This window comes from Cornus florida, unplaced genomic scaffold, assembly GCF_030987335.1.
Source record: "Cornus florida cultivar Cherokee Brave unplaced genomic scaffold, ASM3098733v1 CherokeeBrave_3.0.0_Hap2_Chr11, whole genome shotgun sequence".
Lineage (NCBI taxonomy): Eukaryota > Viridiplantae > Streptophyta > Magnoliopsida > Cornales > Cornaceae > Cornus > Cornus florida.
This window is the reverse complement of record NW_026775581.1, coordinates 115,448,082-115,471,929: the sequence shown is the minus strand read 5'-3', so window position 1 is coordinate 115,471,929 and position 23,848 is coordinate 115,448,082. Positions and strand designations below refer to the sequence as shown.

Below are 23,848 nucleotides of genomic sequence, written 5' to 3'. Positions count from 1 at the left end.
CATCTTGTCCTAGGTCGAAAAGCCAAATGCGACGATTTCTTCTCTCTCACCGAAACCACCATCTACCTCCTCCAACCGCCCAATCAACAAAACCCCAAACCAAACACTCCAATTTCCATTCCCTGGTTGGTTAGGGTTGAAGAGATCGAAAATGGCAAAAACCGTGCCTTACATCCCGTCCCTCAAAGGAAAATGCACAAAAAGGTTTCCGAAACAACTCAATTTGCTACGTTTGGCGTTGGGTACCAAAAGTTTGCAGTTGCAGAGAGAGATTGAAAGAGAGACTAGGGCAAGTTCAGAGTTGAGAATCCAGATCCGGCCACGGGCTGTGAGGATCCAGTGGAGACGACTGGTTCTGCGCCGGCGAAGAGGGAGAGAGAGAATAGAGATGGAGGCGTTTAGGAGGCTGAATGATTTGCCCTAAAAAAAAAATTAAAACAAAACCCTACAGGTTTGTAGTTGGAGAGAGAGAGAGAGAGAGAGACTGGCAAGTTCAGAGTTGAGACGAGAATAGAGATGGAGGCGGAACACTTGTAACAAGTTTTTTTTGTTCCAACACTTGGCCCAAACAGTGCAAAGTGTTCTGATACTGTTCAAACCAGCACAACCTATGCCAAACATGTTTTGTTCCTCAATAGTGCTCAATAGTGCTACTGTAGCACTGTTGGGAACAAAACAGCACAGCACGGAACATCCACCAAACAGGTCCTTAGTGACTCTTTGTGCAGATAAAGAATATCCGACAGTGCAGATATGTGTCCGTTACTTTTCACCCGGATTACAAACTAATTTTTTGTATATATATATAATTATATATTTTTTATTATAACTTTTTTTTTTTGGATTGTTAAGCAAATGTATTTATGTAAACATAATTACAAAAAAGACCAGCTTGTGCTGGAACAAAAGGCAGTGGCCCAAAAGAAATAACAAGGTCAATGACCAAATCACATTCATATCTATGCTTCCTAGACGATAATAAGTAAAAGAAGAATCATGGAAATTTCAGGTCCTGGCCCAAATGGATAAGATTATCAATGTAAATTATACGGCCCCTAATCCGTGTAGCAATTTTGAATTTTTGTAGAAAAATGACAAATGAAATTTTGTTTACCATTACCAACCACTATAAATATCACATAATCCCTTATTTCTCATGCATAACACAAAAACCTGTTGTCGGCTGATCATGGACAGATCCATGAGACGAGTTAACATTCTTCTTCTTCTTTCGTTTCTCACCCTGATCATAACTATTGATATCATCTCCTGCACTGGAAACTCTCAAATGAGTTGTCTTGAAAGTGAGAGACAAGCTCTTTTGAGGTTCAAGCAGGATCTTATTGATCCATTAAACTTGCTCTCATCTTGGGGTGGTGAAGGGGACTGCTGTAAATGGACTGGAGTTGTCTGCGACAACTTAACTGGCAATGTCAAGGGGCTCCATCTTCGAAATCCCTCGCGGGTTGCACAATTGTTGCCAGTGTGAAGCTTATGTGAGGTCCAGGTTGGGTGGTAAGGCACAACCTTCCTTGCTCAACTTGAAGCAACTGAGTCACTTGGACCTAAGCAACAACGATTTCGGGGGAGTTCCAATTCCAAGCTTCATTGGTTCTTTCAAGAGCTTAAGATATCTTAACCTCTCCTATGCAGGATTTGGGGGAGTAATCCCTCATCAACTCGGGAACCTCTCGAGTTTGCAATATCTTGATCTTATTGGATATTTCGAGGGACTAATTCCTCATCAACTGGGAAATCTTTCAAGTTTGCGCTATCTCAAACTTCGTGGTGGTTTTGTTGAGAATCTCCAATGGCTTTACGGTCATTCCTTGCTGCAGCACATTGATTTGAGTTATGTCAACCTTACCAGAGCATCTGACTGGCTTCAGGTGACAAATATGCTCCCTTCTTTGGTAGAGTTAAGCTTGTCTGCTTGCAGTCTTGATCACTTTCCTGCTCTACCTGCTGTTAATTTTACTTCTCTTGCAACTCTTGATCTTTCCTTCAACTACTTTCAATCTTTTTCGATCCCTGATTGGTTGTTGATTGGTCTCAAAGGCCTTGATTCTCTTAATCTTCAGTTCTGTGGTTTGCATGGGCCGATTTCGAGTGGTGTTCGAAACATGACCTTTCTCAGAAATCTTATTCTATCCTATAATTTGTTCAATTCTACCATACCTGACTGGCTATATGGTTTCAGCCATCTTGAATACCTTAACTTGTCATTCAATGACTTGCAAGGTGTGATCTCTAGTGCAATAGGAAACCTTACTTCTCTCACTACCTTGACTTCTCATTTAATAAGGTTGTGGGAAACTTGCCTAGATCCTTCGAAAATCTTTGCAACTTGAAAGAAATCATTTTGTCAGGTACCGGGATTGGTGGCAATGTATCAGAAATTTTCAATATTTTCTCCATTTTAGATGGACTAGAAACTCTTGATTTATCTAGAACTCAACTTTCTGGCCATTTTCCTGATGCCACTCGTCAACTCAGGCAATCTAAAAATCTGGAAGCCCTCTTTCTTTCTAGTTGTTTTGTTTTCGATCATATTCCATTAGCTTTGGGAGAATTATTGACCTTGCAATATTTAGATATTTCTAATAATTCTCTTTCTGGTCACATTCCAATGTCTTTAGGAAGATCATCATCCTTGAAATATTTATATCTTTCTGGTAATAACTTGAGCGGACCCGTTCCTGAAACTCTTGGACAACTTGCAAACCTAGAAGTATTCTCCATGTGTGAAAATTCATTACAAGGTGTTATATCTGAAGTTCACTTTGCCAACCTCACAAGACTAAGAGAATTCATTGGAGGTACAAATCATTTGATCTTGCAAGTGAGTTCAACGTGGGTTCCTCTATTTCAACTTGACGTGTTAGTATTAAGGTCATGGCAATTGGGGCCACAATTTCCCCGATGGCTTCAATCACAAAAGAATTTAGGAATTCTAGATATATCCAACACTGGAATTTCAGGTGTCATTCCTAGTTGGTTTTGGAAGTTATCAGTTCATTTTTTAAATCTCTCTCACAATCATTTCCATGGCGAGATTGTAGGCATGCCTCCAATTTTTTCGATTGCTACAGTAGTTGATCTAAGTTCTAACAACTTTAGGGGTACATTACCCTATATATCCTCAAGTGTCATTACACTGGATGTTTCTAACAATTCATTTTCAGGGTTTATTTCCCATTTCTTATGTTACAAGATGGAGCAACCAAAGGATTTGGAACTTCTTAATCTCGAGGGGAATCTTTTATCAGGAGAAATTCCCGATTGTTGGATGAGCTGGTTTGGTCTTGAATTCTTGAGTTTAAGAAATAACAATCTAACTGGTGAAATTCCAAGCTCCATGGGATCAATCTAAATCACTTCAAATCGTTGCATTTGCGTAACAATAGTCTTTTTGGAAAACTACCTTTATCATTACATAACTGTACAGAGTTAACAGTTATGGACTTTGGTGAGAATAAATTTTCAGGAAGCATACCAGCATGGATTGGAGAACGACTTGTGAATCTCAAGATTCTCATCCTGCGTTCCAACAAGTTCCACAGCAACATTCCAAAAGAACTTTGTGCACTCTTTTCGCTTCAAATCTTGGATCTTGCAAATAACAATTTATGGGGAAGCATACCAAAATGTTTAATGAATATAAGTGCCATGGGCATGAAGCTAGACTAAGGTGACCAGATGTTATATAGCTCTAATGGTACCCCTGGATTTATTTTTAAAGGTTTTGTGGAGAATGCACTCGTGGTGATGTAAGGGAAAATGCTTGGTTATAGTACCACTCTTCAACTTGTTACGAGCTTAGATCTTTCTGACAACAATTTATCAGGAGCGATTCCTAACGAATTGACACACCTTCTCGGGCTCCAATCATTAAATTTGTCTCATAATCTTTTGACAGGAAGGATTCCTGAGAATGTAGGTTCTATGAGATTATTAGAGTCTATTAATTTCTCTGCAAACCATCTGAGTGGTGAAATCCCTCCAAGCATGACAAGTTTGACATTCTTAAGTCACTTGAACTTGTCCAATAACAATTTAATAGGAGAAATACCATTGAGCACTCAGCTCCAGAGTTTCAATGCATCTAGCTTTGTTGGCAAATAGTCTCTGTGGACCACCACTTGTTCAGAATTGTGGTGTAAGTGATGTGAAACACACAGTTAGAAACGAAGGTGGCAATGAAGGCCATGGACTTGAAGTGGATTGGTTTTATGTGAGCACGGCACTTGGTTTTGTTATGGGCTTTTGGGGTGTATTTGGTGCTATACTGTTCAAAAGGTCATGGAGATTTGTATGCTTTGAGTTGATGGATAGAATGTGGCATAAATTCTGTGGTATATAGGCATGTGTACCCAGATGTTGTCTTTTTAATTGAGTGGTGATCATCACTCACTCGTACAATAAAGATGTAATTTTTTTATTTTTTATTTTTTTGTGGTATGTAACTAAGTTGTAATTTTATTCTCTTCCAAAGTGATTAGATTACTAATATTTAAATAATATTTTCAACTTTAAATGTAAACTCTTATTAACAACAATAACAACTTTAAATGTAAAAACATTATCCAATAAAAGCTATTAGCTTATGTACACAATTGCATGGGAAAAATATTACCAACAAAAATAATATATATATATATATATATACACACACACATACAGAATTGTTTACTTATTTTCTAGTGCGCAAAAAAATGTATACACACTTCAAATATTAACGGTTAGATTTCATTAGACAATTAAAAAGGTAGTTTATTCTTTTATATCTAACGATTAAGATTTAATTCGTACATAAATTCCTTGCACACGAGTGAACCAATAAACAATACTCTCTATATATATATAATTCGAAATGGTTTAAAATTGAAATCAAGAAAAAGAAAGTTGTAAGGATATATATTTACCATTCAAGTCTTCCCAAACAATGGCTTCACAGTGCAACCCTCACTTGGTAAGGTATTGGAGACGGGACAGTCAGGCCTGCAACAATGTTGATGATTAGTACCTGTTGGAAGATTTAATGTTGAACCAACAAGACATGCCAAAAAAGAGAACTAGGGCATGCCTCATGTCTGCATCTAACCCATGAGAAACAACTGAAGAAGCAAAAATGATAATAATAATAATAAAAGAGCAGACAACAGCAGGAGGAATGCATAACAAGAATAACCAATTTGTTAAAAATAAAAATAATAAAAAATAACCAACAATCAGAATCACCTCTTTTTTTTTTTTTCTTTTTCTTTTTCTTTTTTTGTGCTTTCTAGCTTTTGCCAAAATAATAATAATAATAATAATAATAATAATAATAATAAATAACCAACAATCAGAATCACCTCTTTTTTTTTTTTTTTTTTTTTTTTTTTTTGTGCTTTCTAGCTTTTGCAAAAAAAAAAAAAAAAAAAAAAGGGAAGAAGAAGAAGAAGAGAAGAATTCAATCTTTATCTGAAGCCGAAGAAGGTGGTGTTTCTGTTAATATTTTGAATTGTATAAGCCAGTGAGTTTAGTCTTATCCAATTGACTTTTTACTATATATCGAAGTATAAAAAATTCCCAAACTAAAGTGATGTTGAAGATCCCTGGATTGTTTCATTTAAATTGAATCTAGATCCTCTCAAACGTGCACCATCACAAGCATGAATGATGTGACTGTATTGAACTCAAATCGAATCTGGATCCTCTCACATATGTGCACAATCACAAGTGTGAGTGGTGTCCGACTGTTATTGAATTAAAATATATATATATATATATATATATATATATAATTTTTTTAAATCTAAAGGCAAGAGAAAAAAAAATAGTTATAAAATAATATGTTAAATAAATAATGTAAAAAAATATACTTGACAAATATAAGGATCAAAATATTGATTGATAATATTTTAATTAAATGCAATTACAAATGTCATCCGTCACTCTGGCACTGAGACACGACCAAGACTCCTGTGGAGGAAACAGTGGGGAATTTTTCGCAGTGGGCGAAAGCCTGAAGGAGTAGTGCCATGTGGAGGTAGAAGGCCCATGTAACGCCCCAAACGGATATCAAAATAATAAAATAAAAAAAATAAAATTTCGATATGACCTCCGTAAAAAAAGTCCCTTTACGACTTGTTGAAATACAAAAAAAATAAATGCAATGGCCTCACTGGACCTTAAATCTAACATATCCTGTCACAACTCACAATACCGATATTATATTACATTCCCAAAATGGCTACATACATACAGAAGTCCCGTTCCTCCATCTCATCCAAACAAGTGATACACTTTAGTTACATCAATTTACAGTCCAAAATGTAGTAAGAAGTTTAAAGTCCATAACTTATAACATTATACTAATTAAACTAAAGTTTTACAAGGTAGTTAACATTACATTTACAAAATACTAGAGTCTAATACAAAAGATAACAAAATAGAATGGGTCTTCAAGTTCGTCTAAACCTGTGGTGGACCGTCGTCCGCCACTTCTTTTCCATATCCTAAAAATTGTTAAAAATAATGGGGTGAGCATAAACTCAGTAGGAAGTGTCTAAGACACACTTCTTATATCCCCGTGAATCTATACAATGAATAGATAAAAAGTGAACAGGATCATGCTATAGGGAAACGCACATTCTCAAATACAATAATAAGTATGTAACAAATATCAACCAATCACAAGTTTACCACAATGTCATGAAGTGCAATGTCATGCAAATGTCACTCCCCATCTTCCGAAACATTTCCGTTTCAACTTCCAAAACCGTTAGTATAATCTGACCCAAGGCACCTCCAAGGCGTCACAAATGAAGGTTTGACTAACTATCCACGACCACAAGGCACTTCCAAGGCGTCGCATCCGGCCTAGTTAGCTCAAGCATGCTCCATTCTAGACTACACTAACATCACGAACTACTAGGCGTCTCCTAAGCGTCCGGTTTTCGCAAACTCCTTTAAAAAAATATATACTTTTTTTTTTTTTCCCAAGAACAAATTCATTTATTTTAAAACATTTTCCCCCCTATTTCTTCCCAATGGATGCATAAATGCTTCATACTTCATTTCATCAATTCAACCATAAAATTTCCACATACATTTTTCAATAAATTAATAAGTTACTAAAAATGGACAACTCATATTCTCATTTCTCATTTTACTAATAATTTAAATATACAATTCACAAATTCATTTCCATACTCATAACATAAATTGTCATAGCAATTGAAAAATTATGAAAAACAAACCAACACTAAACATACTTTTTTACAAGTTAAAAATCACAATACTAATAAGCCCAATTAGCACATAACATATATTTATTACCATCAATATAAATAACCCTAATAAACATAATCACAAAAAAATTAAAAATAAACATGCTTAAGTCAAATTAAGGGGAAAAATTCACAAGAAATGCAAGAATTAGTGGATTAGAGCACCCCTACCTCAAATTGATGAAAACTTCCAATTTGAGCCCAAGAATCCTATAATTTTGAACTCCCTAGAGTGCACCAAAACTGAAATTGTTGGTACTCACAAGTAGATCTCGCTGTGCTCTTCGATTTGCTGCAAATGGCACTCAAAAATTCCAAGTATGGAAGGAGAAATCAAAGCTTGAAATTGAAAAAGAAAAAAGAAAAGAAAAGGAAAAGAAACTACTGGAATTCTAACGAGAGAGAGAGATATGCAGAGAGAGAAAAAAACAGTCGAATCAAAGGCCTTTAGGCCCGGTGTCTAAAGTATTGGTGGGGTCCACTAGCTTTATATATATATATCACGGGTTGTAATGTTTGTGATATGTATATATATATATATATATATATATATATATATATATATATATATATACATATCACAAACATTACAGCCCACGGGTTGTGAACTTCTTTTCCTGGAGAAGAGGCAATTACGGAATCTGTAGAATAAGCATCGGCTAACTCTGTGCAAGCAGTAGCGGTAATACAGAGGATCCAATAAATAAATAAATAAATAAAAGAGGAAAAAAATGATACAATATATAATTATACATAAGTGAAAAAAGAAACAAAAATTAGAAAAGAAAAAATATATGGTCTACTTTTTTTAACTTTTTTTTTTATGAAAAAAAAAATAGAGGAATTTAAAAATTTTAGGAGGTATTATTTAAAATTACTATATAAGTATATATATAACAAAAATATATAGTTATATATAATAAATTGGAGCAAGGACACGGGGTACCTGCCCCCTTTGTCCTTAATTGGCTCCGCCAGCACACATGTCCACAATTACAAATGTGAGTGACGTGGACAGTCACATACAATACAAGCACAATGCTGTGCTGCGCCTGATCCACTAACATCCGTATCTCCGCTGCTCGCTGCATCAAGACATGGAACTTTGTTTAGCAAGTAAAAAAGTAAAACTTTGTTTAGGAATGAGTCTTTTTCCAAGACCATTACTCTGTTTAGTAATTAAAGAGTAGAACTTTGTTTCATATTGCGTCTCTCCCCCATAGACTATTGTTATAAGCATGATAGACTCTCCTGATTGAGAGAGTCCAAACTACTGTATTTTAGACTCTTCAAATTCACTAATTCAGCTTATAATGTTTTATGGTACAATTTTGAAGTTGCTTAAACAAAAGAACAAAATAAAGATTTATGCCAACATATAGACGTATACAATCATTATATATATATATATATATATATATATTATAAGTTGCTTGTGAGTGGCACCATTTTGTAATAAAAAAAAATACCTCATGAAGATTCAATAATTTAACATGAAAAAAATTTGCACCATTAGTCTATTTCATGAAAATTACATACAATACCCTTTTATTTTATTACACAACCAACAAGTAACATCTTTAAAAAAATGTAAACCAACCTACAAAGCTAACCCTAACCAACCTACAAAGCTAACGCCCTCATGTTTCACAATCTTTATTTATGCACAAACAACCACTTCTAAATATTTCCAAAAAAAAATTATATCAAAAACCAAAAATAAATAAATAATAATAATAAAAAATAAAATAGATGACATCTCCTAAATCATGATGAATATTGAACGGTGATAGTGCGAATCCACACGTGGTCGGTCAACCTCCACCTCATAAAGCACATTCCTCAATCGAGTCAAACCTCAACATCCCAAAACCGCCACCAGTTCGCCACCAGTTCGCACACCGGCGAAAATTAGCGGCTCCGCTTCACGAAAACGCCGGCGCTTCCTTGCCGAGGTCCATAGACGACTTGGCCGACATCGGAACCGAAGCGAACCGTGACGAGAAATTGCGGAACCCGTACACCTCCTCATCCACGGAATTGCCGTTCTGCCCCGGTCCTTCGTCGAAATTAAGCGAGTAACTCAGAGGATCGTACTGGAATTTCGCGTTCCTACTTCCGCCGCTTTTACTCCGATTGAACCGCCGTATGAAGGTCTTCCACTTGGGTCCGGCGACGATCTCCGACCACTGTCGAATCTTCTTCACGGCGCTGATCCCCCGGGTCCACCACCCCTTCTCGTCGTCCGCCGTCCGTACCTTCTGCCACCAGTTCAATCCGACGGTTCGCGATCGATCGGAACCGAAGCACGGTATGCAGAAACAGCAACGTCTCTTCACAGAGAGCATCTCAACCATTTCTTCGTTCAATTCAACATCTCTGCGAGAGAAATCACCTTCTTCAGTAGCCATCTCTGTATAGAGAAGACAGAGTTGGAAATGATGTTTTAGGCAACCGAAGAGATGTTCCTAATCACCTCTCTCTTTCTCTCTCGCACAGTACACCGACGGAGGATGAGAGAGAGAGAGAGAGAGAGCGAGCGTCGTATATAGTAGTAGTTCTAATGAAAGGGCTCAACGGAAACAGGAGAAGCGGTAATAAGTGACCGGGAAATGCCGGTGGCAAGATGTTTTTAGTTAAGGAAGTGATGACTGGCAGTCTGTCAATATGGGTCCTAGTAGTGTAATTTTAGTTAAGGGTAGTAGTGTAATTTTAGTGTTTAGAGCCGTTTGTTTGGTAACGATGATCTGGTTGTGTGCAAGCAAGGAAATAGGGTGACTGGGATTAGATAGGTTCTTAGGTGTCATCAACTTGGGATTTGGTGGGGTCTACTTTGATATTGAATACGTATTTATGATTGGAGAATCCTATGATGGATGAAAAAAAAATTAATAATAATAAAAAAGGACAATGCTTTTTCCTGCCCATGTCTCCCATATTAATGTATTCCGATAAGAGATTCAAACTTTTTTCAAATTTTAAAAAAAATACAAAATATGGGTTATATTTATTTTTTATAGTTAAACTCAACAAATCTATTTTTTTTGCATTACTTAACTTTAAATGTTATTTTTAATTAACTCATAAAAAATTATATTTTCTATATATATTTTTTTTGTTATTTTTAATTTTCTTAAGATAGAAAATTATCCTTAAAAAAATTGAACCAACCATTTCTATTTCTCTCTTTTTATGCATGTTATATATAAAAGTTATTCATTTTTTTACTTAATTCTACTGTTTCTGTCTTATTTTTATTTCTTACGTACCTTTCTTCCATAAATAAGAATGAAAACAAAATGAACAAAACAAAAACCATTATTTTTGTTTTTGAAAGCCAAAAAAAAACTCAAATTTTGAACAAAACCTCTTACTGGATTTAAGCTATTTGAAAGAGAGAAAAGTTACGCGCCGAACAAATATAATGTTTTAACATACCTGTTTTAAGAAAATGAATCAATCATTGTTAAGATAAAATCGAAATCGAAATCCAATCGGAAGCGGAGTGGAGGAGGACACAATGGGAATATTAGGTTTGGAATGATTGGCAGCTAAGGAAAAATAAAGATGCAAATAAAAGATACACATATAGGAGTAAAGAGAGGAAAAAAAATTGATCTATCAAGTTTAACCTTAAAAAATGGGTATAACCCCATGTTTTGAATTTTTTTAAGTTTAAAAGATATATCAACCTCTTATTGGGACACGTTAGTATGCAGAACACAATCTGTCTTAATGGACATGACTCAAGTATTTTCCTAAAAAAATCCTATGATGAAAATGCTGTCCTCGACTTTATTTTCTGTTTTACTCAAAAATCAGGATATGCATCCACAAAAGAAACATCTTTTTCATTTTTTAATTTGATTTTGATAGGAGCTCAAAAATAAAATAAAAAGCAGATAGATTCCTTGTAAATTTAAGAGACATGAAAAAAAAAAAACTTTTTAAACTAATCTATTAACTTATTGTTGACTCGAATCCTCTCGTGGATCATTTTATTGCTATCCAGAACACCCTAAATTATTATTGATAGAAACAACCATGCAACTCTCATATATTATAATATAATATATACATCAAAGTTGCAAATTTCATAAAATCTACCATATGCCAACACTTCACTTCAATGCATTTACCTAATTATAGCAACGGTTAAACTAATCGTGTGATTACATTACTCGATTTAAATGTATTGAATGACACTATATCTAAAATTACACAAGGATGCTCCTCACTCTGGAGCAATACACTTTCTAGAAGTATTTTTTTTAAAAAATAATAATCTTAAACGAAAAATGTTTTCACTAAAATTGAATTGTCTTAATATCGATTCCATTATACCTTTTTGTCATATCAAACTGATTCTAATTTTCTGAAATACTTGGGCCTTTTTTAACTAGGTCTAAAATGAAATGGATTCATATGAATATGATCAATTCAGGACCATTGCCATTCGAATTTGTTGCCTATCTTTTTTTTATGGTTTCTGTGCATTTTAGGAATAAATATTGAATGTGCATCCATCCAGTATGTACACGCGCCAGTAGCATACGGACGACTCGGATGCGCCAATACACACCCAATACTTACTCATGTTCTAGGAAGCTTTGCTTTTCTGTGTACAAGGAGCGGCCTGAGAAGAACTGCTCTCCTTGATCAAATTCTAGGAGCAATATAGAGCTAACGACGAAAGCGGGTCAGTGATGGATATCCGAATTGGAATTTGACTCCGATCTTATGGGCGCAATCCAAATTTGAGCTATATAATTTAAATAAAATCCATGCAGTGTATACTTTTGAACTTGATCCGAGTCAATTTTTGGAAATATTTCAATCTTTTTAAGTAATAGTAACTAATACCTCGATCCATATACACCCCAAATCCATCATTGAGTTGGCTGCCATGGATCGTAACTAAAATTTTGCTATCAATGAAAATTTGGCCGCTTGCTTTGAAAAATAAATGAATAAATTGTCCTAGTCTTTTAAATCCATCTCTCAAAATACAATTTAAAATCCAAAACTGTTAATATTGTTTAGTCGCATTGTTTCCTCTTCTGTTACTCCCTCACATTTCAAGATGTTGAGACGAATAAAAGTAATTTATGCATACAATATAGTAGTATTAAAGCCTATTAACATATTTCCTGTGCCACCAAACAATATGCTTTCATTTGTCTCTCCCTCTCCTTCATGGTTTAAATATGCATAATTGAGTCTGAAATAAATAGTGCCGTCTCGTATTCTTAATTAAACTGGGGTCAAGTGCAGACCTCTATAATATACTTACAATGTATATCACTCTTTAGTTGACTAAATTACCCTTAGTTAACAATTTTATAAAATATATAAAAATAAATAATTGTGTAAAATGATCGAAAATGACATTATTGGAAGACACCGTCAATGAACAAATAAAGATAAAAATAGAAAATAAAGCATAAAAATGAAAATAAAATGCAAACGAAAAAAAAAACAAATTTGCTCCAAAAACCAATGCACACTGATATTGAGATTTTTTCCCCAATTTTTTTTTTTTAGCAATGTTGGTACGAAGAATATATATATATATATATATATATATAGTAGAAAACATAAATCTCAAAAAATTCAAATCCTTGTTATGCAAATTCTCAAAGTTTTTTTTAAAAAAATAATAATAATAAAAATAAAAATAAAAATGTTTAGAGATATATATATAGAGAAAAAAGTTTCAAAAAAAAAAAAAAAAAGTTTAAAGGATATATAAAGAGAGAAAAGTTTCAAAAAAATAAAATATAAAGTAATGTGCTCATAACACCCCTATACAATGAAACTAGTAGTAGCATATACATTTTCAAAAGAGTAAAAAGACAAAATGGATATTACATCACTAATTTATGTTGGAATTCTAATCGAGGGGTATTTTTGAATAATGTAAAAAAATTAGGGGTGTTTTTTGCACACTTTTCAAAGGGAATAAAAGTGCTAGTATTTCCTGTACCTGTCCCAATGAAATTGATTGCCTTCACCATATAAAGAAATATGCACAGAAATCACCACCGATCATTTTCTCATTTGCCAGAAATCACCAATTATTGTCGGATGATTTTGGAGACTAGAAACACTACGGATTCATTTGGATTCAAATGTGACAAATTGGAGGCATGGACACTTACACAGACCGGTACATAAAATTCTAAAAAAAATTGGACATAAACATGGGGCTTTGCCCGTGCACTAATTAATACAAAGGAGGACAATAATAGGGGGGAAATCTAGAAAGGCCCCCCTAAAATCCTCTCAAGCATGCATCCAGATGCAACTATATTTTATTGATGCAATGCAATGTACGTACATCAATTTAGAACATCTTATCAATACAATTCAGATTTTATCAGCAGAAAGCATTCTAATGTACGCTGTGAAGGTTTAGAGAACCAAAAACAGTTTTTCTAATTTACGCTGTCAACGTCACTAAATACAACATTGTGGAGTTGCATTTTAGGTGTAAATTTGCAAAGGAAAATGACCAGATTGAAATGGTGGACACTTAGTAATTGAAATCGTGCAAAAAAAAAAATGATGCCAGATTAATTCTGTAGTTCCATCTTGTTACCGGGATCTATGTTATCACAGATCTTAATTTTAGGTAACTTCAACATTGAGGTTCCTCCAATTTCCCATCAGTCACGTTCAATATATACAGAAAACCCCAATCGAAGCGACCTTAGCATCTATGCAAATAAATAAATAAATAACCGACCTCAGCCCACGATATCACTGACCTTAACAGCAGGGAAAACGTGTCTGAGAATCTCGAGGAGTAGTATAACTGCCCGGAGCTTCCTTCCCATTTGATGTCCCCCCTTTCGCCGACGGCTAACAGCTTTGATGGGCCTAGCGGTGGTGAAGCAAGTGGTGCCCAGCCTCGTGGGCTTTCTAAGCCAGGGATGCCAGATAATATGTTGGCGCTGGAGAAAACTCAGGACTCCATTGTTGTTGGAGAGAGAAAACTAGGGAGAGTACGAAATGTGATGTCCATGAAAGAGGGAAAGGGGTCAATTGATTCAATTAGGTAGAAGGGTACTTTTGTCCGGCTGATTATGTAATTTCATTTTGCATAATGGAGAATTTGATCTTTTTCACAATAAAAAGGTTATTTTTGTCTAAAACCTTTTTGATCCCCCACTGCTTTGCCACATCACTCTAGATTGAAGGATATGTGTTAGGTCAACGAAATCACAAGGATGGTTGACCAAAATATCACGCCACATTCTACCGTGATGCACAAGATGAAAACTTGAGGGGTGTAATTTACCCATATAATAATGATTTAATTTATACTCAATCAAACAATAAATAGTAGAAAAGAATAAGTTTCAATTAAACCAAATTACTAAATAATCCCTACTGTACAAAAGACTAAATTATTAGACACAAGTTTAGATTGTTATTTTAGAACTTAAATATAAATTTGTTTATGACATTTATAGTTAAACGGGTTATACGGATTGAACCACATTAACCCAAACACAACACGATTAACTGAACAAATTAAGCGTGTCGACTCGTTTACGACACGAACCCGTTTAAGGTCAACCCAAACCTGTTATCTCGTGTCGGGTTGACAGGTCATGTCAAACTTTGTCACCCCTACCACCCGCCCACAAGGTCACCACAGGTTAGACGGTAAACTTTTTACATTAACAAATTTTATGAGCACATCCCCCTTACCATCCCATTGATTAGCAATCCTCAACCATCAAAGCATGGGAAAGGCATTCACCAAAAGCCTTCAGTAGATTATTTAGGATATCAACTTTCCTGTATTTCTGAAATTTAGATATTATTTAACTGACCTCCCCTAAAGTTGCGGATGGCACTTGCCCTGTTGCCCACACTACTCTCAAGATGACAAGTTTTATACAAGCAAACCATTTTACTCATTGTCATCTATTTTAGCAGGTGATGATTAATTAACTCAACCTTAGAAGAAGCCCAGAGCACACATCCAAAGCAAATGGTTTGATTACATCCAGTCACCAATTTAAAACTCAATCAAACAAATTGACTTTGGATAGCAATATTGCAAAATTAGAAGCTTTTTCCTTCTCAGCTCTCAAGAATCCTAACCATTGGATTTTGCTGAGTCTACTACTACAAAATACAACAATAAATCCTTTTTCGCAACTAGTCCACAAGGTTTTGTTCTTGAGTTTTACCCCCAAAAAGCATCATACCAATCGGAGATATCACCACTTACATATAAAGCCCCTTTCCACACCCACACGATGTGGGATTATGCACTTGTAGCTCGCCAAGTGAGATAGTCTGTTAGTGCCTCTTGTACCCCGCCCACAACACACTCACCCACAAGGTCGCCACAGGTTAGACGATAAACCTTTTACATTAACAAATGATAAGAGCACAGTCCCCTTTCCATCCCATTGATTAGCAATCCTCAACCATCGGAGCATGGGAAAGGCATTCACCAAAAGCCTTCAGTCGATTATTTATGATATCGGCAACTTCCCTGTGTTTCAGAAATTTAGGTATTACTTAACTGATCTGCCCTAAAGTTGCTGATGGCACTGGCAATTGCCCTGTTGCCCCCTACTCTCAAGATGACAAGTTTTACACAAGCAAACCATTTTACTCATTGTCATCTATTTTAGCAGGTGATGATTAATAAACTCAACCTTAGAAGAAGGCCAGAGCCCGTCCAAAGCAAATGGTTTGATTACATCCAATCACCAATTTTAAACTCAATCAAACAAATTGACTTTGGATAGCAATATTGCAAAATTAGAAGCTTTTTCCTTCCCAGCTCTCAAGAATCCTAACCATCAGATTTGGCTGAGTCTACGACTACAAAATACAACAACAATAAGCCGACTATGTAGTGAAACACACGTGTTTTAACTAGATGTCACATTTTCCTAATATTCTAATAGAGAAAACCCCAAATTTTCAATCAGATACAAACCATTAGAAACCATTTACAACACTTTACTTCAAAAGATTATAGCAAGACCTCATTACCAGCAAACAAACTTTTTACTTCCCCTCACAACAACAGCACAGAATAAGATAGTCATTTAAGATACTACCAAAACAAAAATGCAGTTCAAATTGATCAAAGACACTTCCAATATTTCACCAAAGGTAACAACACTACACATACACATAAAACAGAGTGACACATAACTAATGTCATTCATATGCAAACCAAAAAGCATGAGTTCAATATAGACAAAACAGGAACAAAATACTAACATAAGCAGCTACCATTGCACTTAGTAATAAGATCCAAACCATAAGATAGCAATACAATACCTATAAATTCTCCACTTACAGTGTGAAAGCTCGTGCAAAATCACCACCATGAACACTCCAGAAAACATTTCCAGCTTCATCCGACTTTCCGGTATCGACTGCAATGGCCCCGAATATAGCTCGAAAAGTGCCGCAGACTAATGCCGGAGAGGTCGAATTGGTCTTCGGAGAAACCCTAACGATCTTCTGCAAACCTAAACGCGTTCCATCAACGGCACACGACGATTCCACTTTTGCTATCTCCGATATACGACGGTTCAGATCTTTTGGAGAGATTTCTATGTCTTTGCCGAGTGATCGGAGCGCGATCGAAGTGTCGATCACGTTTGCCCCTAAGATGCTCAAAGCTTTGTTGTTCTCTTCCGAGTACGAAGCGTGAGTCATCGCGCGTCGAAGAAGACCAACGCTCTGAAACGTATAGCTGAATACAGAAATTACCCCAACAAAATAAAAAATTAGCTTACGTTTGGTTGATGAGAACCTGAAAAGAAAATAGTAATTGCTTTATAATATTGCATATGGACTTGCCCGATTTGTTTTTGAAGGGTTTCGAGGGCGAGTGAAAATGTCGACGAGGGTTTGAAGGTATGATCATGGAGAGGTTTTGCCGAGTGTTCCTGTGCTAAAGCCTGAAACAAGTAAAATTGGGAAAGTTAGGTTTCGTATTAGGGTTTAGAGAGAGGGTTGTGGATGGAAAGAAACTTGTACCTGAAAAGAGAGGTAGATCGCGAAGGCGAGGAAGACGAAGGGAAGGAATTGACGGGAATGCATTTTCTGGCTTAGCTTACACTTCTTCGTCTGCGAGTTGAAATGTGAGACCTAGATAGACTTTGGTGAGATGGGTCGAATGTCACTGGTATACGGTAGACACCAAGAAAAGAATCATTGACTAAATTGACTAGAGAATTGTTTGTGGGGCCGCCGGCCTACAGTGCACACTATACATCTTTTTATATATATATATATAATTTTTATTTTTATTTTTAATTTTTGCCAAAACCTTCAACCTATTTCCAAATTTACATCTTTTAATCGAGACCAAAGTGATTGTAAAAATTTAGATTTAGGCATTGTGCTTGAGGTTTCGAATTGTAGTATATCTTAAGAGGTTTTGCGAGCCACCGTGTAGATGTCAAAAAAAATTCAAAATAAATTATTTTTGAGTGTCTTATTGAAACCAAAAAAATGGCGTACTAAAACACGAGTGCAGCAGCTGCTAGTGTTACTCAACCAACGTATTATATTTTTGAGTGTCATATTTTATTTTATTTTGTGATTTTCTCTCTATGCTTTTCTTTCGTCTCAGTCTTCAACAAACCAATTCAATTTTTATCCTCAAAACTCATCTATTTGCAATTCATCCCTCAAAAGTCAAAACCAATTCTGAAACATTAAACCAATTGAATATCCTAAAATCTCCTCTCTTAATCGAACACATCATTCTTAGGGCATGTTTGGAATGTGTTATTATATTGTTTTTCTAATATTGGTAAATTTGGGCACATATCATGTTTGGAACAACTTATATTGATTTGGAATAATTTGTACCATATCAGATTTTTTTGGCTCAAACCCATATCACCAAATTGATAATATTGTGTGTTTTGGTACTATAGCGAGGAACTAAAACAAATTTTTTAATTTTCCAAAATAATTTTCATTATCAAAAGTGGTGCCAATTTCTACACAAAACACTTCTACAACAAAACAGATATGTTGGTATTAACCAAAAACATAAATATATTACATGTTAAATGGCCTTAAAACATATATATTGTTGATATATTTTATCTAAACCTTTTTTTTTATGGTACTGTCACACTTTGAATAAAACTTCCACTAGGGATATCTATCAACAATTAATGGATATTTTAGCAACATACATTTATGAAATTTAGATGAAAACATAAAAACATGAGTTCAATATACACAGAGCATGAACAATAAAACTAACAAAAACATATATCATTGCACTTAGTACTAAAATCCAAATCAAAAGATAGCCGTACCTATAAATTCTCCACTTAAGTACTAAGAAAAATAACCCTTCAATAACTATAATTCTCAATTTCATCCAAAGAAATCTGACCCTGACAAGTCAAAATATCCCTATAATTTCCTTTAAAGATGTCCAAGTACCAACAATTGCCGTGAAGATACCCATTAAGATGACTACACCTACAACCACCAATTCCAATCCAACCCTTTTACAACTACTGCCTGTGATCTTCAGGTAGCAAATGCAAGGCAGTAAAACAGATGTTGTGAAACCCAGAAAAGCTCCAACAAGTGACATGAGAGATCCAAAAAGGGAAGAGTCATAGCCACAACAATCGTGCTGATCACCAAGCAGGTCTTGAACAACAGGCTAAATAGTCTCCTATTGTTAGAATGGTAAAATAGACCTTCAATCAAGTGCACTATCAGTATAACCATCAATGAATATTTTGAGACCAGATTGATCAAGGTAGTGTAGATGGTCACTTTTGAACTAATCTTTTCAGTACGATGACTTAAGCTTATCTGCAGGGAGGCACCCAGAAAATTATGTGAAGGTAGGGGCACTAGTGAATTTTTTTAGTAATTTCAGTAGAGCAAAAGTGAAATTATATAGGTATATAATTCAAAATTAAAGAATCAATAAAGGCATAATACTAAACAAAAAAAATTCAGCCAAGTTCGTGTCTGCTTACCTGTGACTCCACCTTTGAGCCAAACATTAGATACCCGGTGACTGCCATAGACATATTCGCTAAGGTACAGAAGAGAAAACACAACATCATAACCTACAAAGAGAAAGCATAACATTAGACCGCCAGTCTCTTGTGAAAAAAGAACCTTAATTAGTTCGATGACATTGGTACATACCTTTGTAAATTGAAGCTTGTTTGCCATAGAAGTGTAGAGGGTAGGGAAAACAGGATGTGCGCTGTAGCAGAAAGCATATAAGCTAGTAGCGGTAGGGATTCCCTTCAAATGTAGAGTCGTCCCTTTCTCATTAAACCCAATCCTACCAATTGCACCAATCCACAAAGTCGAGCCAAGGATTATAGCAGACGTCAGCACTCTAGTGGCAGAGATACAAGACAGAACACTGAGGTCGTTGAACCAGACAGTAGGCATTACCACGAGGCCAACTATCAGTAAAAAACTTTGTATTCCTCCCATGTGTAGTCGTCCAATCTTAATTGCCACTTTGGGGAATAATTTGTGCAAATTATCCCCTATCAAGAGCCCAGTTGCAACCAAAAACAGCTCTACGTTCATCAAAAACAATATGAGCCATCGACATCTTATTCCAAATGCACATTGACATAGGTGAACGTGCATTTGGAATAAGATGTCGATGGCTCATATTATTTTTGATGAACGTAGTAGAGCTATTTTTGGTTGCAACTGGACTCTTGATCATTGAAGGGGATAATTTGTTTGCATAAATTATTCCCCAAAGTGGCAATTAAGATTGGACAACTACACATGGGAGGAAGACAAAGCTTTGTACTGATAGTTGACCTCGTGGTAATGCCTACCATCTGGTTCAACAACCTCAGTATTCTATCTTATATCTCTGCCACTGGAGTGCTGACATCTACTATAAACATTGGCTCAACTTTGTGGAATGGTGCATTTGCTGGGATTGGGTTTAATGAGAAGGGGACGACTCTACATTTGAAGGGAATCCCTACCACTACCAGCTTATATGCTTTCTGCTACAGTGCACATGTCATCGAACTAGTGATTGGTGGTCTAATGTTCCCCTTCAATGATCAAGAGCCCAGTTGCAGCCAAAAACAACTCTAAAAAACAATATGAGCCATCGACATCTTTTTCCAAATGCACGTTCACCTGTGTCAGGATAGGTTGTGAGGTTCGGATCCACGTCCATAACAATGTCGTATAAAAAATGTTGCAATTTTTCCTTCTATTTTTGTTTGTTTCACAGGAGTTGGGTTACTATCTATCCTATATACATTGTCATCTGGAGGTTTCCATTTAGCCCTACATTTCAAAATATAGTTGTGTGAACACACTGGCTGGAATCTTAGATTTAATTAAGCTGGAAATTCTAATTCATATATAATTTATCAACAGTAAAAAAGAGATCTTAGTTTCCTCAATCTAAATTTAAGTTTAATGAACATAGTTTCAGGAACAGTATATGTTGGCATTAGATGGTATATATATGATTCAAAGTCAAGAGCAAGACGAAAAATAATACTAGCTGTATGGTAAAAGCAAGTCAAAAAAAATAACAAAAAAAAAAAAAAAAATTACATATAAATCTAGATAACACTACTCTTTGATACCACTGGATAAGTAGGAAAAAGAGAGTGGCATACCATACTTAAATTTTTAACAGCGTAGTCACAAAATAATGCAGGGGAAAAATAAATAAATGGGAAACTGCAAACCTTTTCAAGCAAATACCAATATGTTATATATAACTTCTAAAGCATGTCACTTGAATATGCATTCATAGCTAAAACTTTAAACTTGAAAAGCATATTATATAACAAAATTCTCAAGGGAAGCTAAGAAAAAAAAACTATAAATCAACAAGTATGTTATTCGCAGCAATTGTTGCCATCTAACTAATTTGCCATGATTAGTGATAAATGCTTCTCTATTTAAAATGCGTGTATATATGTATAATCTACATAGTACCATATTAGTTTAGTAAAGTAAGTTATAAATATATAATATTAATTATTGTCTCTGTCTGTAACTTTGAGGGCATCAGAGCTTTCCATTTCATTGTTGTACACTTCCTAGATCCGATGCATGAAACAAGCCAAAAGCTCACAACCCTATCGTTGGTTCACAATTGTCGTAAACTTTTATGCCCCCAACCATATATCTTTCTCTCTATAAGTCCATATCTATAGAAATCTCCCATGCCAATATTAGTCGAGACGCTCAGAGAACTTATTTTGTCCTAAGTTGGGTAATTCTTATTGGTGGACTCTCTTTTCTTTGATATTTCAGTTTCAACATTTCAGAAGCTCTATCAATACTCAAGCTAATAAAGTTAACTTAAAATTGCATAGAGTCTTCTTTTTCTATTTCACTGATAAAATTAGGGTTTAGAGAGATGAAAAAGAAGAAAGCCCAAGTAGATGAATCATATTACACACCATTGTTTCAAACTTTCAGGAACTCAAAAATCATGTGAAGTGACCAAAGATTCTTGTAACTAAAGAATTAGACACTATGTTCAGTAGTATGTCTTCAATTCTAAGTGCTTTGACTTAATTTGAGTGCATCAACATATTATCAACATCATCAATCATCATCACTAGAGTCAACGTTGACATCAAAATCCTCATAACGTTGACATTAACATCCTCATCTAGAATCGTCATCTAGAATCACGTAATCCTCTTGCATATATATACATTTGATTAAGATAAACTGAAAAGAGACTTCCTATAATAATTGGTCATTTTAAAACCAACATCACTGCTACAATGGTAAGATGATTTTTATAATTCAATTAGCTAGACAAAAAAAAACATACCTTTTCTTTTTCCCTACTCCACTCATTCCAATCAACTCTCTTCTTTCAGAAAAGAGACCTATATTAGTAGGACAAAAGAGGAAAAGTTTTAAAAGCGTTAAAAAACTTGTGAAACATATATTCTGAAATTGAAAACTAAACTTCCAAGTCTTTAATTCCCATTAATAAATTGTTCAAGCATCACATCATAACAATATTATATATATGTACGTAGAAACGAAAACATAAAAAAAAACAAAAAAAAAACAAAAAAAACAAAAACAAAAACAAAAATCAATATGTAAAACATAAATAAATAAATGTAACCAATAGCTAAAAATGCCAATTAAAATATTAGAAAAAGTAAGATTTTGTTACCTGATGACTGAGAAGGTATGTTTCTTGAACCTTATTCTTGCTAAATGTTAAGGCCCGATGCTAACCCTAAAAATAAGAAAACACTCAAGTCGTGAGGAAGAGGTTTCACAATCTCACTCATAACAATTAAAACACCACTATCTAAGTACTACCTGTATCATGTATCAACCTAACCTAACCCAACCTAACTATGCTTTCAATCAAAATGTTGTACGCCTATCCGTAGAAAGAGGTGTAATTATGAATAGGTGTGATTAACGTATATTATACTCAGCTCTTATGTTGAATTAATCCAATAACAAAGTACAATGCATTAGTTTAGGAATAATCTTCAAAATTAATAAATCAATATCATGATATTCTGCATTCTTATAACAAAAGAAAATCAAAAACCAAAATTTGAAAATAAAAATACGGCAGAAAGATTGAATATATCCTTCGTGCATTACACAGATTGTATTTCTATGTAAAACAAAATATTATTAGTAGGGGCGGATCCAATATTTCTCAATGGGGTGGGCTAAATCAAAATATATCAACCAAAATCAACATTCAATTTTAGTTAACTAACAATGTTTGTTTAGACAATTAACTGATTAAGGCATAAAAAATCCTATTTGGGTAATTAATAAAAAAATAAAATAAAAATAAAAAATAAAAATAAAAAAATTACCAATTTACTTCTGAATAATTCACCACTCAGTAACCTATCTCTTCTTTTGACCAAAAACATGCTTTTTGTAAGTATTTTAATTTTCAAAAAGTAAATTTAGAGATTTACCCTAAATTAAGTACTTTTGCTTGTCAAAGTCTTGTAATGATTTTTTTTTTTTTTAGTTCTGAAAAGATTTCCATGTTCAAAAAGCTTGGCATGTTGATAAAAATTGTTTTAGATTCAATCTCTACATATTTCTAATCCAATTCAGATTCTTTTTATTTTTCTTTTTTCATGCCCAGATTCAAATTTTCTTGTAGACATAATTGACCCAAAAAAAAAAAAAAGTAATAGAAATAATTTTTAAAAAAAAAAAATTGTTTTGCTGAAATAAAATGTAGTTTACGGTGATTACCTCAAAATGCAATGCAAATTTTGTTACTTTATATTGACAAAAAATATATATATATTATATAAAAAAGATCATAAAAAAATTCACCAAATAGGATTTAGTTTGCTAAACAAGAATTACAGACCTTGATTAGTTGATTTAGAAAAAACATTAAAACAAAACCCATACATACAAGTTAGCAGTTGTAGAGAGAGAAGGGGGGCAAGCTTGAGAGTTGAGAGCCAGTGGGCTAGAGGCTGAAGCTCGTGAACGGCGAATCCGAACTGGAACAGCGGGAGATGGAAACTGAAAGATATGGGTTTTGACTT

At 34.6% G+C, this 23,848-nt stretch overlaps 4 protein-coding genes and 1 long non-coding RNA gene across 5 annotated transcripts; 1 reads left to right on the top strand and 4 right to left on the bottom strand.

The window, feature by feature from the left end:
- The first annotated feature begins 1,430 nt into the window (after positions 1-1,430).
- On the top strand, positions 1,431-3,690 carry LOC132281915 (LRR receptor-like serine/threonine-protein kinase SIK1). Its single transcript, XM_059783568.1, has 4 exons — positions 1,431-2,305; positions 2,452-2,819; positions 3,186-3,341; positions 3,449-3,690. Exons 1-4 carry the CDS (start codon positions 1,431-1,433, stop codon positions 3,688-3,690), a joined length of 1,641 nt encoding a protein of 546 aa, XP_059639551.1.
- Positions 3,691-6,195: 2,505 nt separating this feature from the next.
- On the bottom strand, positions 6,196-7,772 carry LOC132284870 (uncharacterized). The gene is made up of 2 exons (XR_009472389.1): positions 7,449-7,772; positions 6,196-6,503 (listed from the first exon to the last, which is right to left on the bottom strand). It is a non-coding gene; the product is annotated as an uncharacterized LOC132284870 (long non-coding RNA).
- Positions 7,773-8,764: 992 nt separating this feature from the next.
- LOC132285593 (uncharacterized) lies at positions 8,765-10,002 on the bottom strand. The gene has a single exon (XM_059787782.1). The coding sequence runs from the start codon at positions 9,686-9,688 to the stop codon at positions 9,203-9,205; it is 486 nt and encodes a 161-aa protein (XP_059643765.1). The 5' UTR covers positions 9,689-10,002; the 3' UTR covers positions 8,765-9,202.
- A 6,392-nt stretch (positions 10,003-16,394) lies between these two features.
- Positions 16,395-17,465, bottom strand: LOC132284736 (protein NUCLEAR FUSION DEFECTIVE 2). The gene is made up of 3 exons (XM_059786866.1): positions 17,307-17,465; positions 17,127-17,227; positions 16,395-17,019 (listed from the first exon to the last, which is right to left on the bottom strand). The coding sequence occupies exons 1-3, from the start codon at positions 17,367-17,369 to the stop codon at positions 16,614-16,616; spliced, it is 570 nt and encodes a 189-aa protein (XP_059642849.1). The 5' UTR covers positions 17,370-17,465; the 3' UTR covers positions 16,395-16,613.
- A 1,231-nt stretch (positions 17,466-18,696) lies between these two features.
- LOC132281914 (amino acid transporter AVT1J-like) lies at positions 18,697-19,721 on the bottom strand. The gene is made up of 3 exons (XM_059783567.1): positions 19,467-19,721; positions 19,292-19,384; positions 18,697-18,936 (listed from the first exon to the last, which is right to left on the bottom strand). The coding sequence occupies exons 1-3, from the start codon at positions 19,719-19,721 to the stop codon at positions 18,697-18,699; spliced, it is 588 nt and encodes a 195-aa protein (XP_059639550.1).
- Between the last annotated feature and the right edge of the window lie 4,127 nt (positions 19,722-23,848).